The sequence below is a fragment of the Fulmarus glacialis genome, unplaced genomic scaffold (assembly GCF_000690835.1).
Source record: "Fulmarus glacialis isolate BGI_N327 unplaced genomic scaffold, ASM69083v1 scaffold40693, whole genome shotgun sequence".
In the NCBI taxonomy this organism is placed as follows: Eukaryota; Metazoa; Chordata; class Aves; order Procellariiformes; family Procellariidae; genus Fulmarus; species Fulmarus glacialis.
In genome coordinates, this window is record NW_009201730.1 from 1 (window position 1) to 15000 (window position 15000).

General features: G+C 39.0%; 1 protein-coding gene across 1 annotated transcript in view; it reads left to right on the top strand.

The window, feature by feature from the left end:
• Nucleotides 1-572: 572 nt before the first annotated feature.
• The window catches only part of CCAR1 (cell division cycle and apoptosis regulator 1), a gene marked incomplete at its 3' end in the record, with an annotated part of 18209 nt that continues 3781 nt past the window's right edge, over nt 573-15000 (top strand). The window contains exons 1-11 of the mRNA XM_009574043.1: nt 573-693; nt 7558-7730; nt 8331-8375; nt 9048-9080; nt 10085-10278; nt 10824-10938; nt 11022-11214; nt 12383-12515; nt 12833-12994; nt 13447-13672; nt 14977-15000. The exon at nt 14977-15000 is cut by the window's right edge and continues 90 nt beyond it. Of these exons, the coding sequence (XP_009572338.1) occupies nt 621-693; nt 7558-7730; nt 8331-8375; nt 9048-9080; nt 10085-10278; nt 10824-10938; nt 11022-11214; nt 12383-12515; nt 12833-12994; nt 13447-13672; nt 14977-15000 (1371 nt within the window). The remainder of the gene's footprint in view (nt 694-7557; nt 7731-8330; nt 8376-9047; nt 9081-10084; nt 10279-10823; nt 10939-11021; nt 11215-12382; nt 12516-12832; nt 12995-13446; nt 13673-14976) is intronic.

Below are 15000 nucleotides of genomic sequence, written 5' to 3' on the forward strand. Positions count from 1 at the left end.
GGTTAGTGGTGCTGAGGGGGGTTAAAGTCGATTTTAAAAATAATCGTTGCGGGGAAGGAGCGGGCGGTGCCGCGGGGGGAGGGAGGGAGGCAGGCAAGCGGCGGAGTTGGAGCGGCCCTGCCATGTTCGCGTGGGTACTTGCCCTTGTTCGGGGAGGGGGAGGCTGGACCGCGGCTGAACGCGTACGTTGTTCCTCTGCCGGCAGCGCTTCCAAACGGCGGCGTAGCAATAGCCCTATAAAAGAAGTAATAATAATAATAAACAATGAAAATCCTTCGTTCTGCAGAGTCACCTTTTCCTTAGTCTTCGTTGGAAACTGGAATAAATTTTTGTGTTTAAATAGCGTTAGTCCCATTGTTAAGAAGCGGAGGGTGGAGATCGTGCCTTAGGAAAATATAATAACTTGTCTTGCAACTTTTTGTGTTTTCCACTTCTGATGCGTGTTGCCCACCAGGTTTAGGGGTGTAAAGATAATCTTTCAACAGTTTTTGTTTCTTTTTTTTTTTTTGACCCAGAATTAAAATAGCCTAATGGTATATGTTTCAAAGATTGTAGCTGCGCTTTATTTTAATAGATTGCAGTTATAGAAGATAGACACCCAGGAGATTTTGCCTTTCGCCATGGCTCAGTTTGGAGGACAGAAGAATCCCCCTTGGGCTACTCAGTTTACAGCCACTGCAGTATCTCAGCCAGGTCAGTTCACATATCACTTAATGTTTGAACCCTGACATCTAGTAGATTTGGAGATTCCGTAGTTGGGTATGCAGTTAAGAGTGGCACCATACTAACTAACTTTTTAAAATTGTATTTAAATGATTTAAGTTGGGAGGTTTTCACACAATAGAGACATTAAAGATCATAATACTAGCTGTTGGGTTGTTGGGTTTTTTTAAGGGGTGATAAGTAAAATCCCAGGTGAATTTTTATTGATTCTTTTGGTCAGTAAACAAGATATTAAGTTACTCATATCCAAAGATGTGTAAGTCAAATTACCTTTCATCAAATTGCATGGCTCTAGATTAAATAATAACAGCACTAATAAGGCATTGCAGATTTTTTTAAGTGCTGCCTGAGTTTCATTCCCTGGGCAGCCTAAATCAATGTTTACAAAGTATTTTGCCTTTACTAATATATTGGACATTCTTCACATAGTGAAGAGGTCTCTGAAATTTGCTGCTTGGATGGGGAGAGTTTTTGGTTTTTGTTTTTTTGTTGTTGGTTTTTTTTTTTTTTTTAATGCCAAGTTAGAACTCAAGGATCCCTATAACCAAAGGTATTGCCCTGAATAGTGATAGAGGGTTTCCTTTGATTTAGCTAAGAAGCCTTATTTAATTGCAGGCTAGTGTATTTAAAAACCTAGCTGGCTGCATTTTCATGTTTCACATTATTTTATAGCACAGAAGGTTTTGAGGCAAGAATGTGAAGCTTGCTGCATGGTGAATCTTGGTGCTTCCATTTCCAGTTCAGGGTTGCCTTTTTCTCTTCTTGAATACAAAGTGTTCCTAAATACTGTAGTTTCATTGTCTGATGTGAAAAGGCTTCAACAAAGCTGTGGTACTTTGAGGATTCAGGATGTCAAAATGTGAACACGGGCAGTAACCTTGTTGAAGAGATGTCTTTCTAAAGAGTTGTATGTTTTTTGCAGTTGTCCTTTGCATCTTGCTGTAGTTTGATATGAAGTTGAATGACATACCTCCTTTGTCAGTGGTTTTATGTCTGGGAGCTTAGCAAAAGTTGGGAATGCCTGCCATTCTTTGGAAGTGCATGTCTGGGGAGGGGGGGTGGGGAAGAATAAATCTTTCTCCTGACTCAGTTTTCTTTCCTCAAATGACTCCCCTTTCTCCGGTTTTCACTTTGGGCACTGGTCCAATCTGAGTGTGTATCGTCAGGGAACTGCCACCCCCCCCCCCATGTGTTTCACAATACTCGTCTCAGTGTGCCTTTTCCTCCATGCCCATTCAGTCCCACTCTCTACCCAAAATGTTGCTGTACCTAACCAGCTCCCTACAAGCAGTTTTGCATTGTTTCTCTGAATAGCTCACACTTTCCTTATCCAAATGGCACTACTCTCCTTCTGTAAGAAGTTGCTTAACAGCTGGAAAGGGCCGACATTGGGAACATGGGAGAGACAAATTTTGCTTTTGGTTCTTGTGTATGACTGGGCGATTACCTTCGAGCGATCGAAGGATGGCAGCATCTGGGCTGGAGTATTCTTGATATGTTGACTGATGTGACAGCTAGTGCATCAGAAATAGTGGTGGAAGACTGAGGGCCAGCTCCATGTCCAGTTTCAGAGGGAAAGCTGCATAAAACCTGCTGAAGGGGAGGAGCTGGCAGCCATCGTAGACCAGAAGGGGGCTCTGGAGAAGAGATGAATGGACCAAGGGCACTAAAAGCACACACCAACTTCTTATCCATTTTCCTGTTCCTATGACTCTGCCTTTGGTTAGCCTACTTCTGAGCCTCCTTAAATTAAATGAAGTGCAAAATTTAATTGGGATAGGACTAGTCAGCATCAGTTGCTGTGAGAGTTTTTTCACCTGCTCAGTGAGGACAGTATCTCCAGGGATTTTTAGCTCTTCATCTGATCCAGCAGCACCTGACGCAAACATGAGAGCCATTAAAGACTAACATTTGGTTGCACTTTTGCCTTCTTCCTGTGCTAGTTCCACCTTCCGTCATGTTCCTAGTGTCTCTCTTCACACTGTAGTATCTTCTCCCCAGTATCACTTGAAGGCATTTAGCTCCTTGTGTCCTTCTACACAGTCCTTTCCTATTGCTACTGCAATACACAATCACTGTGTCTGTGTCCTCTTTCTTCCCTGTCTGTACTACTGAATCCAGTCCCCAGGATTCTGCTGCCCAGCTCCTGTTTTAGTACCCATGTATGTACTTGTTCCCCTGCTTTTTTTACTGGCAATTTTGATTTATAATGATTTATAATACAGGGCACAGGAAGCTTCCTTTGAAAAGTATGCAGTGCTCTTTGGCCCTGCTGAGAGCTGAAGAACAGTGTTTACTGTTGAACTGTAGCTAAGTAGTCACCTTTCATGCACCTTTCAACATGAAGCTACTGTCCACCTAGGTTGCTTGCCTGATGAAGAGAGATGCTGTCAGTGCTCAGGCATGCTGACTAGCACGTACTACTTCTCACCTTCAGCTGCGCTCAAGAAGTTGTGCAGATTGGCTTACCCTTGTGAAGCTCAATGTTCATAAACTGATTTAAAAGAACTACATGTACCAAACTCTTAGATATTTTCAGAGGATTGGCAAAAGGTGTTATATATCTTTATGCATGCCAGCTGCTTTTATCCAAGTGTCAGGTTCCTTCTCCAAAGCATCAAGGTGCTTGGGTATGGGGGAAAGAGATCTTGATTTTTATAACAAGCAACATGATACACAGCTTTTTCCTAAGCTGTTGTCAAAACTGTGAGTGATGGTGTTATAAACCCAGTTTGATAATTGCAGAAAGGTAGTTTCAGGGGTGTTTTTTCTTTTTTTTTTTTTGTACTGCTGACTTGGATGCTGTCTTGGCCATCACTGGTGAAGAAGTAACTATATGAGTTAAGGCTCTTAATTATTAAGGTGTGACACTCTAAGGTAGTTGTAGAGTGACATGCCGTGTAAGGAAGGGTTCCTGGGATCCCTTTGGGACAGCTTACTAATTACTGTCTGTGCCTGTGGTATTAGAAGAGAGACGGGTAATGCCAGGTGACAGCAAAGATCTATGTGTCAAGAGAGACTCCTACTTGTAACACAGTGAAATGTTTCTCTGCTCCTCGTCTCATGGTTTTGTGCATCACATGACTAAAACCAGAATGAAGTCCCTGCTATGCTGGTTAAGCATTGTTAAAGCATAAATTTAATCATGCCTACTACAGAAAATTAAAAATTGTAAAATTCCTACATAGCACAGATTGCTTTTCGCAAGTACTCTTTATACTTTTAACTTGCATAATGATGTGCAAGTTCCTGAAATGCCTTGCAAAGGAGAATCCCCTCCTATTTGCTCAGCTATTAATTTTTGACATGTCTTTGGTTTGTATCACAGCGCTTGGCATGTGCTGTTTTCAGGGTTATGATTTCTGTTTGTGTGGTGAAGCCTGTTTTTATAGAACTGTAGTCAAGGGGAAGTCCTAGCTATGCTACGTGCTGGCTGATCGGTGTCGTTGTCTTTGCTATATCAAGACTTTGTTCCATTAGAGTGAAGAACAGTGCACCTGATGAAAGCAAACGTGCCTGAAGCTCAGTATCTTGTTATTGCTGGTGGCCCCTATGAGGTGACTAAAGCAAAGTGTAATAGCAGAAGCACGTAGTGGATCTCAGAGCCACTAAGAAATAGTAGCTGTTGAACAATTTGCTAGCTTGCTGTAAACGGATGTCCTGTGATAAATACACAGAGCTTAGTTTCTATTGTGTGCCTGTTAAAAGGGATTTTTTGGGGGAGTAGGTTGTATGGTGTTTGTATTCCAAGTGTGTTAAGCTTGAAGAAACTTAAAAACCCGAGGACCCAAACTCACAGTTTCTGACAACTGTGAAAAGTGTCCAAAGCCTTACATAGGGTACTCCTTTACTGTAATCTTAATAAATCTACATCACTTACCAAGGAGGTATATGTAGCTACATACTTTGAAGATGTTTCGTTAATCTTAAAGGGTCTCTGCAATTCAGAAGCAGCAAGAGAGACTACTAAATACCGTCTTTGTGTTTACTACAACAGAAGTTTCTGTTACCTAGAAAGATGCTTGAGCTGCAGCCTAGGACTCCAGTTTCTAGCCAAGCCCTTTCAGATGGATGTGCCATGCAGTATTTGGTGCGAATGGAAGTTGTTTAGACTGCATTTGAAGGAAGGCATCTCCATCACTGTACTTGCTGAGATAATTGCAAATCCTAAGAAGATATTGTTTGTCACTGCAGATGCTTGTTGCCAATAATAATAATATAGCAGTCAGATGTCAATTCCACCCTCAGTCTGCCATTCATTCTGTCTCTTGTTTTTCTGTGTGATTTTTCCTTTTTTTTTTTTTTTTTTTTTTTCCCCAAACTAGTAATGCAAAGACAGTTGCCTGTTTAATCAGAGCCTGTTTGACCGAGATGAGTACATAGATGAAAGGTAGTCAAATTAAACTCCTGGAATACTTCGGGGCAAATTGGTAGAAACAAGATACAACTTCGAAAAACTTGTTATTACAGGTGTAATCCTTTGAGGGGATCTCAACAGTCTTTTGTCTTTGCCCTTTGTTAGTAAGTTGATCTGCAGTGTTGTAGATTACATGATACTCAGTTAATATTAAATGCTCATAAAGTGACGGTAGAGGTGGCAAAAAATCTCCCCCCCTTAATGGACAAAATGGGATGAGAGTCTTAGGGTGGGCTGGGAATTGTTTAAAATAATTATGGGTTATGCTGGAAGGGAAATTGTCATAGTGGAGACTGAAGAGCGGAGTAACCCCAAGATCTGGTTTTGGGAGCAAGCATGTTAATATTTTTGCGGGTATCCTTGGTACAAAAAGTAGGAGAGACCTTGTGAAACTTGCTTGATGATGCTTCCCAGCTCCATCCCCCTGTGTTGGTACAACATTAGAACATTAGACTGAATGGCAATAGCTAACGTAGTCAGACAGATTCAAAGGTAATAGCATGAAGTGAATTTCTGCACTAATAGGAATTGCTGCTCAGCATGTGGAAATAAGAGAAGAAAGATTAATGCATTGGTTATTTGCCTCAAGTGAGCCAGCAAAGTAATGCAGCCAAGAAGAGTGGAAGTTGTGCCAGGATGCAGCAGCAAAGCATTTTCGTTAGATTTAAAGGTCTGTTTAAGGTGTGTTATGTGAGGTATTGGTGAGGTTCTAGATGAGAGTGTGCTTCTGGATGGTCAAAAATGCACGTTCAAATTGGAGCTTATGGACAAGCAGGAGGCAAGAGGATCAAGAGAACGGAGGGCCTGTCACAGGAGAAGCCTCAGATTTGGCTTGCTTGGTGTCTAAAGAAACCCGAATGTTGGAATTTTTCAGGGAAAAAAAATCATGTAATGCTGGAAATACTGTAATTTTGCTGTACTACAGAATGCTTGATTTCACTGTTAAAATAGTATTGTTTCCTGGAATACTTATGTGACAATATTTGATACAGATCATAGTGATGGTGATTATTTTCACTGTTGCTTATATATTTCTTCCATGTTTCATTCCAAAGTTGTAAGATGATCAGTGCCATCAACTTTTTTTCTGAAGATTGCTGGAAAGAACAGTGTGGTAGAGAGGATTACCTTATTCAGTATCTGTTGAGTTGGTTGCAGCATTTTTGTGTATTACATGGTGATGATCACCAACTACAAGCAATCTCTTACTGCATCCCTGGGTCAGGAATGGCAGCTTCATTTTGGATCAGTAAGAACAGTGTGGAGCACAAACTCTGCAGGAATAATACTGTAAATCTGTTCTTCATTTCATTGTTCCTCTTTAATGGCTTTGGAAGAGAAAGGAACCCTGTTCAACTTGAATGTTCTTCAGTTCTGAAGGTGGCTGGCTGACCTGTTTTTGCTGGCAATATGTTTCCCTACTGAATTTCTCTTTGGTTTTATTTAAACATAGACTGATAGCTTGATGAAGTGATACTTGATCATGCAGCTGCAGATAACTTTTTTTAAAAACTCCTGCCAAAGAGGGAGCAGGTTTCCATATATGTTTGCAGTTCTTCACTCAGATTTGCATTGTGCAGGGCTCTTTGTCCCTAAATATTTTGTCCGTAAGGCTTAAGCACACCTTGTTCGGAAGTATTGTATGCATAAGAAGCATAGCATGTGGATAGCTGCTCCTCATGGTTTGCTTAATCTTCTGCAGTGAGTTAAAAGCTGATCTGACAATAAAATAAACTAATCTTTCCTTCCAGGCAGTTTGAGTCTGGGCAGCACAAACCCTTCCTAGTAAGAGCTGGAGAGAGTTTGACTTGGTCCCCTTATATGTGGGGACCGATGAAACTCCTTCTTGTTATAAGGCTGTTCCTTCTCTACCAGCCCCCGCATCTACAAAATCCATCTCACTCAGAGACAAAGACAGTACTGAGTGAAGCGCAAAACCTTGTGCATTTTCAGAGGACACATTTCATAAGCCTTCATTTCATAGCTGCTATTACAGTAAAGATTTCTCTTGCCCTCAGATAGAATGAAATGTATTAATTAATTTACAGGACAGAGCAACAATCTTCATCTGGCTCATCCAAAACCTGAAATATGTTCAAGAAAGAATACAGTGTGTGTATGTGTTGGGGGTGAGCGCAGATGGGGATGACAACTACTAGAGCTATAAAATCATGAGCAACTTGAAAGAAGGAAATTAAGTGGTCTCTGTGCCTCTGCTGTGGTGTACTATTTGTAAATGAATTTAGAAGAGAAGCTGGTGAGGTGTGATCCTTTATCTTGAGTTTTGGAGTTGGATTTATTTACTTCACGAGCTTGATTCGGGAGTGAAGCATCACAAACTGCGTCTAGTATAACTGTCAGAAACCTCAGCTGTTTGAATTTGCTCTTAGTGCTTATTGTGTGTGTTCTCTTTTCAGCTGCTCTTGGTGTACAGCAGCCATCGCTGCTTGGAGCCTCTCCTACAATATACACCCAGCAGACGGCATTGGCAGCAGCAGGCCTAACTACACAAACACCAACGAACTATCAGCTAACTCAGACAGCTGCTTTACAGCAGCAAGCTGCAGCTGCAGCAGCTGCGTTACAGCAGGTAAAGAAAAAGGAGCATTTGCTGTTGACTGTATGAACTTTAACAATATAAAACAGTCGCTTTGTAAAGCTAAAGTATCCAGGAGAAAAGCAGAATGGGAAATGGTGATCATTGCAGTATAAACCTGTTGAAAGAACAGTGGGATTTTAGGTCTACAGCTATCAATAGGTGTATTAATCTGTGAAGGTGGGAATTTTGGCTTATGGAGGTGCTGACTTTTAGCTATGGAAAGCCTTTTGAGAAAAGCAGTTTTGCTGCACCTAAACTGAGAATCTCAAGTTCCAAGTATCTTCCATCACTATATGTATCCTTAATAGCATTCTGCATGACTTCATACTGTGCCCTAGATACTGTGTAAGGGTCAGGCTTAACAAAAATTGCTGCTTTTACCTAGAAAGAGTACATTGCAGTCCACTCTAAAGGCTAAGAATATTTGTTACGAAAGTAATATATGTTGATACTATTACTTATGTTTTCTATTAGAATTGTTGAATGTGAATAGTTTCTGTCTAAAACTTGCTTAGCAGATAACTTGTATTTGGTATTATTGGGGTAGTAATACTTCCTGTTTATGAGATATTTTGCTTTTATCTGTTTCAGCAATATTCACAACCTCAGCAGACTCTCTATAGTGTACAGCAACAGGTTTGTCTGATTCTTACTGTGTACATCACAAATAACTTTTAAAATAATGTTGGTTGTGTGTCTTGTAGGATTTGTCTCCGAAATCATCCTTGTATGGGAAGTTGTTAAAGAAACTAAGTAATATTTTTTTGTAGTGAAAGAGAGCTTGAAGTTCATAAACTCGGAGAGACGTATCCAGAATGGAAGCCTGCCTACGTTCATGCAAAAAGGAAATTTAAAAATATATACTATTCCATGTGTACACGATTCCTGCTAAACTTTGCTCTAAACAGGGCCGTGTATTTTAACTGCTGGAAAGATGCTGTCCAAAAAAAGTTCCCTTTTACCTTTTTTTATGGTCTTTGAAGTTAACAGGATTTTGAAAAAGAATAAAAGGACGTGGAAATTACAGGCCTAAGCTTCTCCAGCTGCCAAAACTTTTTTTGGTATTGCTATTAACTTCCAGTTACAAAAAACCAGCATTTCTGCTTACTGAATAAACCTGGATTATACAATCTTAAAATTAACCACATGAGCACAATTTTATGCATATGCAAACTGCTGAAATGACCAAACCCCAAAGGACTATTAACTGACTCAGATTAAGCAAAAACTCTTACTTGTAAAGAGGAGGTAAAACTGTATAATTTCCTTAAGCATATAAAATTAATTTATAACTTTATTTATTTTAAGTTGCAGCAACCTCAGCAGACCCTTTTAACTCAGGTTAGTTTGGTTTTATTGTTTGGTCTCCATCCCCAAACACAGATAATGCAAGAGTGCAAACTTGTGACATCTTGGGTAGTTTAATCTGTAAAATGAACTAATATGAATGGACATTTTATTGGTACAGGTTTATTTTATCCAGATGTTAAAATATGCATAGCCTTGGTTTCAAAAACTAACGGCAACAATTTTTCCTTAATCTTGAAGGGAATGTGTGTGTTGATTACATTATAAATTTTTTTTTTTTTGATTGAACTTCAAGTGTTCAGTTGTTTTGCAGTAAGTAACAAACTGCGAAAATCTTTCGTTCTCTCCTTTGAGAAGGAATTTAACTTTCTGTGTTAACGGTATTACAGTACGTGTATAGAGAGGTTCAAAAAGAATCCTGCTGAGCTTGACAGGTTTAAAACATGCAACCATTTAACACGCTGTAAGTTGCTCTAGTTCCATTTTCACTTAATCTTTCAAACATGCTTTAAAAAAAGAAGGCAAAAATAGGTTACATGATTTCATTATCTTACTGTGTTCTGCTTTTGTAAGAAGGCAAGCACGTGAATTGTTCAGTTAAGGAAGGGTTCGTGTTAGCCTCAACCTTTACTGACTTCCAACACTACAGTTGGGATCTAAATGGAGAATAATCTCTAAGTGTGTATTCCTAGCAAAGTTAGGAACTTATCTCCTCTTCAGGCCCAGTGTACAGGTTACCTGTAAACAATAACACAGTCTTCATTTTTTTTTTTTCCTAGACAATGTGCGTATTTTGGGGAAGTTGACTTTTTTAAAAGAAAAGGAAAAACAAAGCCAGTCTTCATTCAAAGTAGGAAAAAAGTAATCTAAAAAAAAAACCCCACAAAAAAACCCCAACTTCCACGTTCTGAAAATCTCTATTCAGAATAATTGCTTTAGAGACATTTTAAACTCCTGTCTACATGGATAAAGGAACTGTTCCTTGTAGGTATGTCAGCTGGTTATAAGATTTATAGTTTGCTTTATTTTGCTTACAGCCAGCTGTTGCGCTACCTACCAGTCTTAGCCTGTCTACCCCTCAACCGGCAGCCCAGATAACTGTTTCTTATCCAGCACCCCGGTCAAGTCAACAGCAAACCCAACCACAAAAGCAGCGTGTCTTCACTGGGGTAGTTACTAAACTACATGATACGTTTGGTTTTGTGGATGAAGATGTCTTTTTTCAGCTTAGGTAAGATGTAAATACTTGCCTGTAGATGTACTCTGTGATACCCTCACTAAATAAAAGGTTTAGATTATTGCATTCTAATTCTGTGACTCCATTGATAGTGCCTGCAGTTAGCACGTTTTTTCTGTCAACACTGAAAGACAGATAGTCGAATAAGTTAATAGACGCTAGATGTGAGTTCCTTTATGTGAATTTTTGAGTTTTCTTAATGCAAAACCCAAAGCTGGGAGACTCAGAAGGTATTAAGCTCCTTATAACATGAAATGGCAGAATTTGTGGGTGATTAAATGCATATAACTTGCTATCTGCCTATCTTAACTCAGTACTGTTCAGGGAGCTTCTGCTTTTGGGCCAATGGCGGGAATTCAATTCCTGTGCATAGTCCAAACTGAAGCAGATAGTACTTTCACTGAATTTGGGGCTAGATGCTGTTCCTATAAGCTTGTTAAAATGAACTTTATCTACTTTCTCTCAACTTTAAATGTAACTTGCAAATGTAAAACTAGCTAAATAAGACTCTCACAATACATTTTCTGTAATGTTTGCAGTGCTGTTAAAGGAAAGACACCTCAGGTGGGTGACAGAGTTTTGGTAGAAGCTACTTACAATCCTAATATGCCATTCAAATGGAATGCACAAAGGATCCAGACACTTCCAAATCAGGTATATGGGGTTACCCAGTGTAACTTGTACTGACTGCTTCTGGTTCAAGCTCACTCACAACTCATTTTCTCTTCTGCTGTTAGAACCAGACGCAAGCTCAGCCGTTACTGAAGACACCTCCGGCAGTTCTTCAGCCCATTGCACAGCAGACTGCATTCAGTGTTCAGGCACAGCCGCAGCCACAGTCCTTGTTGCAGGCACAGATATCAGCAGCTTCAATCACACCTTTGCTTCAGACACAGCCTCAGCCATTGCTGCAGCAGCCACAGCAGAAAGGTGCTCCTTCAATGCACAAAGTTTGTTGTCGTCCTTCTGGTGCTTAGTGTGTGATTATTATTTTTTTGTAAGTCAGAAGACTGAAGTAGTCATTGAAATAATACAGAAAGGACCCTATAGAATTTTCAGTTTGAATATGCATCTTCCTGCAGCTCTGTACAAGGCACATTGCCTGCAATAGCTCAAGAATCACCTGGTTAGTGAAATCTCCATGGACTCCTGTTCATAGTAAGATTTCATAATGTGAAAGCAAATTCAATGTAGTTTTTAGTCTGATGCTTTTACAGCCAAGTTGGGCAGTGGAAAGTATTAACGGCAGTGTAGTTCTTAGCATCTTCTGGAGTGTTGAACAAGATCAGGTTTTACACAATTGTATTGTTAAAACTATTATTTCTATATTTGTGTTTTATTTATTTCAGTTAGCCAAGTTGGCATTTGAGAGGAGAAACACTGCCGAACATGGCGTATCTAAAACAGAGGTTGTTATGGGGTCACTTGAACTTTGAGTGGCTGAAGAATCAGTAATAGGATTGATAATAAGATAAAATTAAGACTTGTCTTACCCACAGTAAAAGCAATGGGAGAAGATCTGAAGCTATTACCTAACCAGAACTGTTTTGGATAAATGCTTATTACAGTCTAACTAGTCCTAGTTGTTCATTGGTGTATAGTAATGTTTGCTCCATTTACAATCGGTTAAATGTCTTGAGACAGCAAAAGTATGTTCTGGGGGATTGATGCAGCAGTATAATAAATTGATTTAAGAATAATTTTTCAGGAAGCTAATTGTTTTTACCTATGAATAGCCTCAAAAATAAGTTTTAGTTTTTCTTTAATTCAGTGAGTAGGTAGCATATCTATTTTAAAACAAATAACTTTTCCAAGAAAAGGCCTAGCTATTTACTGTGATAACTTCTGTGTGCTTAGATTATATTAGCTTCCATCTTAAGAAGATGCTTTTAAACCTATTTCACTTACTAGAGTCTCAGTTCGCATCAGTGAAGAAAAGCATAGGTCTCTTGAGTTTCTTGGGGTGTTATTAGTAAATAGATTTATTTGACTCTAGAGTTAGTTCAGAAAGTGTACACAAGTGAAACAACTGTAAAGCAGCAATGTTTGTAAAGTGTAGATAGTTGCCCCCTATTGATCTTGTAAATTTCTGTTTCAGGTGGTTTGTTACAGCCCCCTGTTCGTCTAGTTTCACAGCCTCAACCAGCTCGAAGATTAGACCCACCATCCAGATTTTCTGGGAGGAATGACAGAGGAGGAGACCCTATGCCAAACCGAAAAGATGACAGGAGGTATGTTGTAGAAGACTAGTCTATAATCAAAGCATTCCGTAAAGACCTGTCTTCAAACAGAGCTGAACTTCTTGCTCCAGAGTGAGTCAGCGATACGCATAAGTGGCTTTACCATTAAATATTAGTGTCTATCTGAAATGAAGGAATTGGATAAGCAGTCTGTCTTGTAAAGAGACAGTGTACTGAAACAAACCATGAGGAACTTCTCCTCTCCTTTTTGTGAGTCATCTCTAACAGGTCTAGCCTCTGTTGTGCTAGAAACCATTTTGTGTTACCAGCATGCAAAAATATTTGTATCTTGTATGCATTTTTTTAAGTCGTGAAAGAGAACGAGAGAGGCGTAGGTCCCGGGAAAGGTCACCCCAGAGAAAACGCTCCAGAGAGAGATCACCTAGACGGGAGAGGGAGAGGTCGCCTCGAAGACCGCGACGTGTTGTTCCTCGTTACACGGTTCAGTTTTCCAAGTTTTCACTGGACTGGTATGTTTATAGTGCCAGATGTTTACCTACATCTTACTTTAATTGTGGGCACAGATTACTGTGCACCGTGTCAACACACGTGTGTGTAGTGAGTGTTAAATGATGATCTTAACTTTAAAGAAAGATCAAATATGTAATGGCTGAGAATCCTGTATGATAAACTTTTTCTAGGTTCATTTTTATTTTGGAATGCTACTGCAAAATACCTTTATAACTCTGTTTAATGAGTATTCCCTAATACGCAGACATCTTAATCAGAAGTGTTTAGTTAGTTACTTGTTTTTAAACCTCAATCCATGACACTCTAACTTAAACATATTGCTCTTTAAATTTTATGTATATAATATTAAATATACAATGGTTGTATTTCCAATTAATATACCTCTTAATTATGTGCTTTATTAATGGTTCTTTTATTGCTGTATCTTTCAAGTAATTGTTGTTTATTTCAGCCGTAGCTGTGATATGATGGAGCTGAGGAGGCGTTACCAGAACTTGTATATCCCAAGTGATTTCTTTGATGCTCAGTTTACATGGGTGGATGCTTTTCCTATGTCTAGACCATTTCAGCTGGGAAACTACTGTAATTTCTACGTAATGCATAGAGAAGTAGATCCTATAGATAAAAATGCTGCTGTCCTTGATCCACCCGATGCTGATCATCTATACAGTGCAAAGGTTTGTACAGGTTTCCAGTATTATGACTATTCATTTGAAATTTTTTTTACCAATAGGGTGAATTTTTTACCAATAGTGAGTATAACTGAATTGAAAATATTCTACAGCTATTTGAGCAAAATACAGCATTTTAAACTTTTCAGTAAAGAGCTAGTATGTAGAACTTGAAGAATCATGACTGAAATTCAGTTTGTTTTTCTGTTACTAGAGCTGTCCTAAATCTTGTTTTTACTGAGGTCTCTTTCGTTCTCTGCACCCAGTTGCACTGATCTGATTATAGGGAAAAAAGCCAGTTCCTGGAAGATGTCTGAATGTATTTCTTAGGCAATTCATTCTGAATAATTAATGAAGCCCTTTTTTTTCCCTCCCTCCTTCCTTCAAGGGTCCTTTCTGTGCAGTTTGTACTTTTCTGTTTAGTGATACTTTCTTTCTTTCTTCTTTCAGATTCATCTCAATATTTATTATTTTGTTGAAAGTAGATTGAGCGTATTGGGATTATCTGAATGTCAAAAAATGCTGCATCAAGGGCTGTAATAATGTATAAAAGACCTCAGTGTCAAAACGTCTTCCTAAAACCTGTTTCATTTGAAAGCTCTTTCATTAAAATAGATTTGAGATTTCTAGGTCAATCTGTTTTAGAAGTATTTCATGTTAAAAGATAGGTCTAGAAACAAAACTGCTTTTAACCCCTGTATTCTGAAAGACTTGACTTTACTTGCTTCCTGTGTATAAAAACTTCGAAGCCTTGGCTCAAGTATCAGACATACTGGTTTTTTCAGTCTATTGATGCAGAGCAAGAGCTCTCTTTCAGAAGGTTAAGCTTCAAAATATATTCAGTAACTGAGGAATAGGATCTTGTTTCATAATATTAACCTGTTTAGGATATAAAGCAACCTTGTTAGATTTGACTGGGCTAATGGGATGCTACGAGGATGCAGATGAATGTGTTGGTCAGATCTCTTGTGATTGTGACAAAATGAAAGGAGTCAATTACTGAAACCGAAATGTACTCAGTGTGCTTCTTGGTATAGGGTATTTGTCATGCAAAGCATGTTGCTTTTGTATGCTTTCAGTTTATTTTTTTTTTAATAAGATCACACATTGCATCCATATGAGATGGAGGGAAATTGGTTCTTGGTAGACATTTTAACACTCAGTTCTACAATTTTATTTTACCTTTACTTGTTCTGATTTTTTGTGACATTAAGGAAAAAGTACTGGTATGTATGTGTTTGCAAGTTGTGGTCATTGTTTACCAGTCATAGTGGGAGACCTTCACAAGACTGATCTGACTTACACAACAGGTGATGTTGATGGCTAGTCCTAGT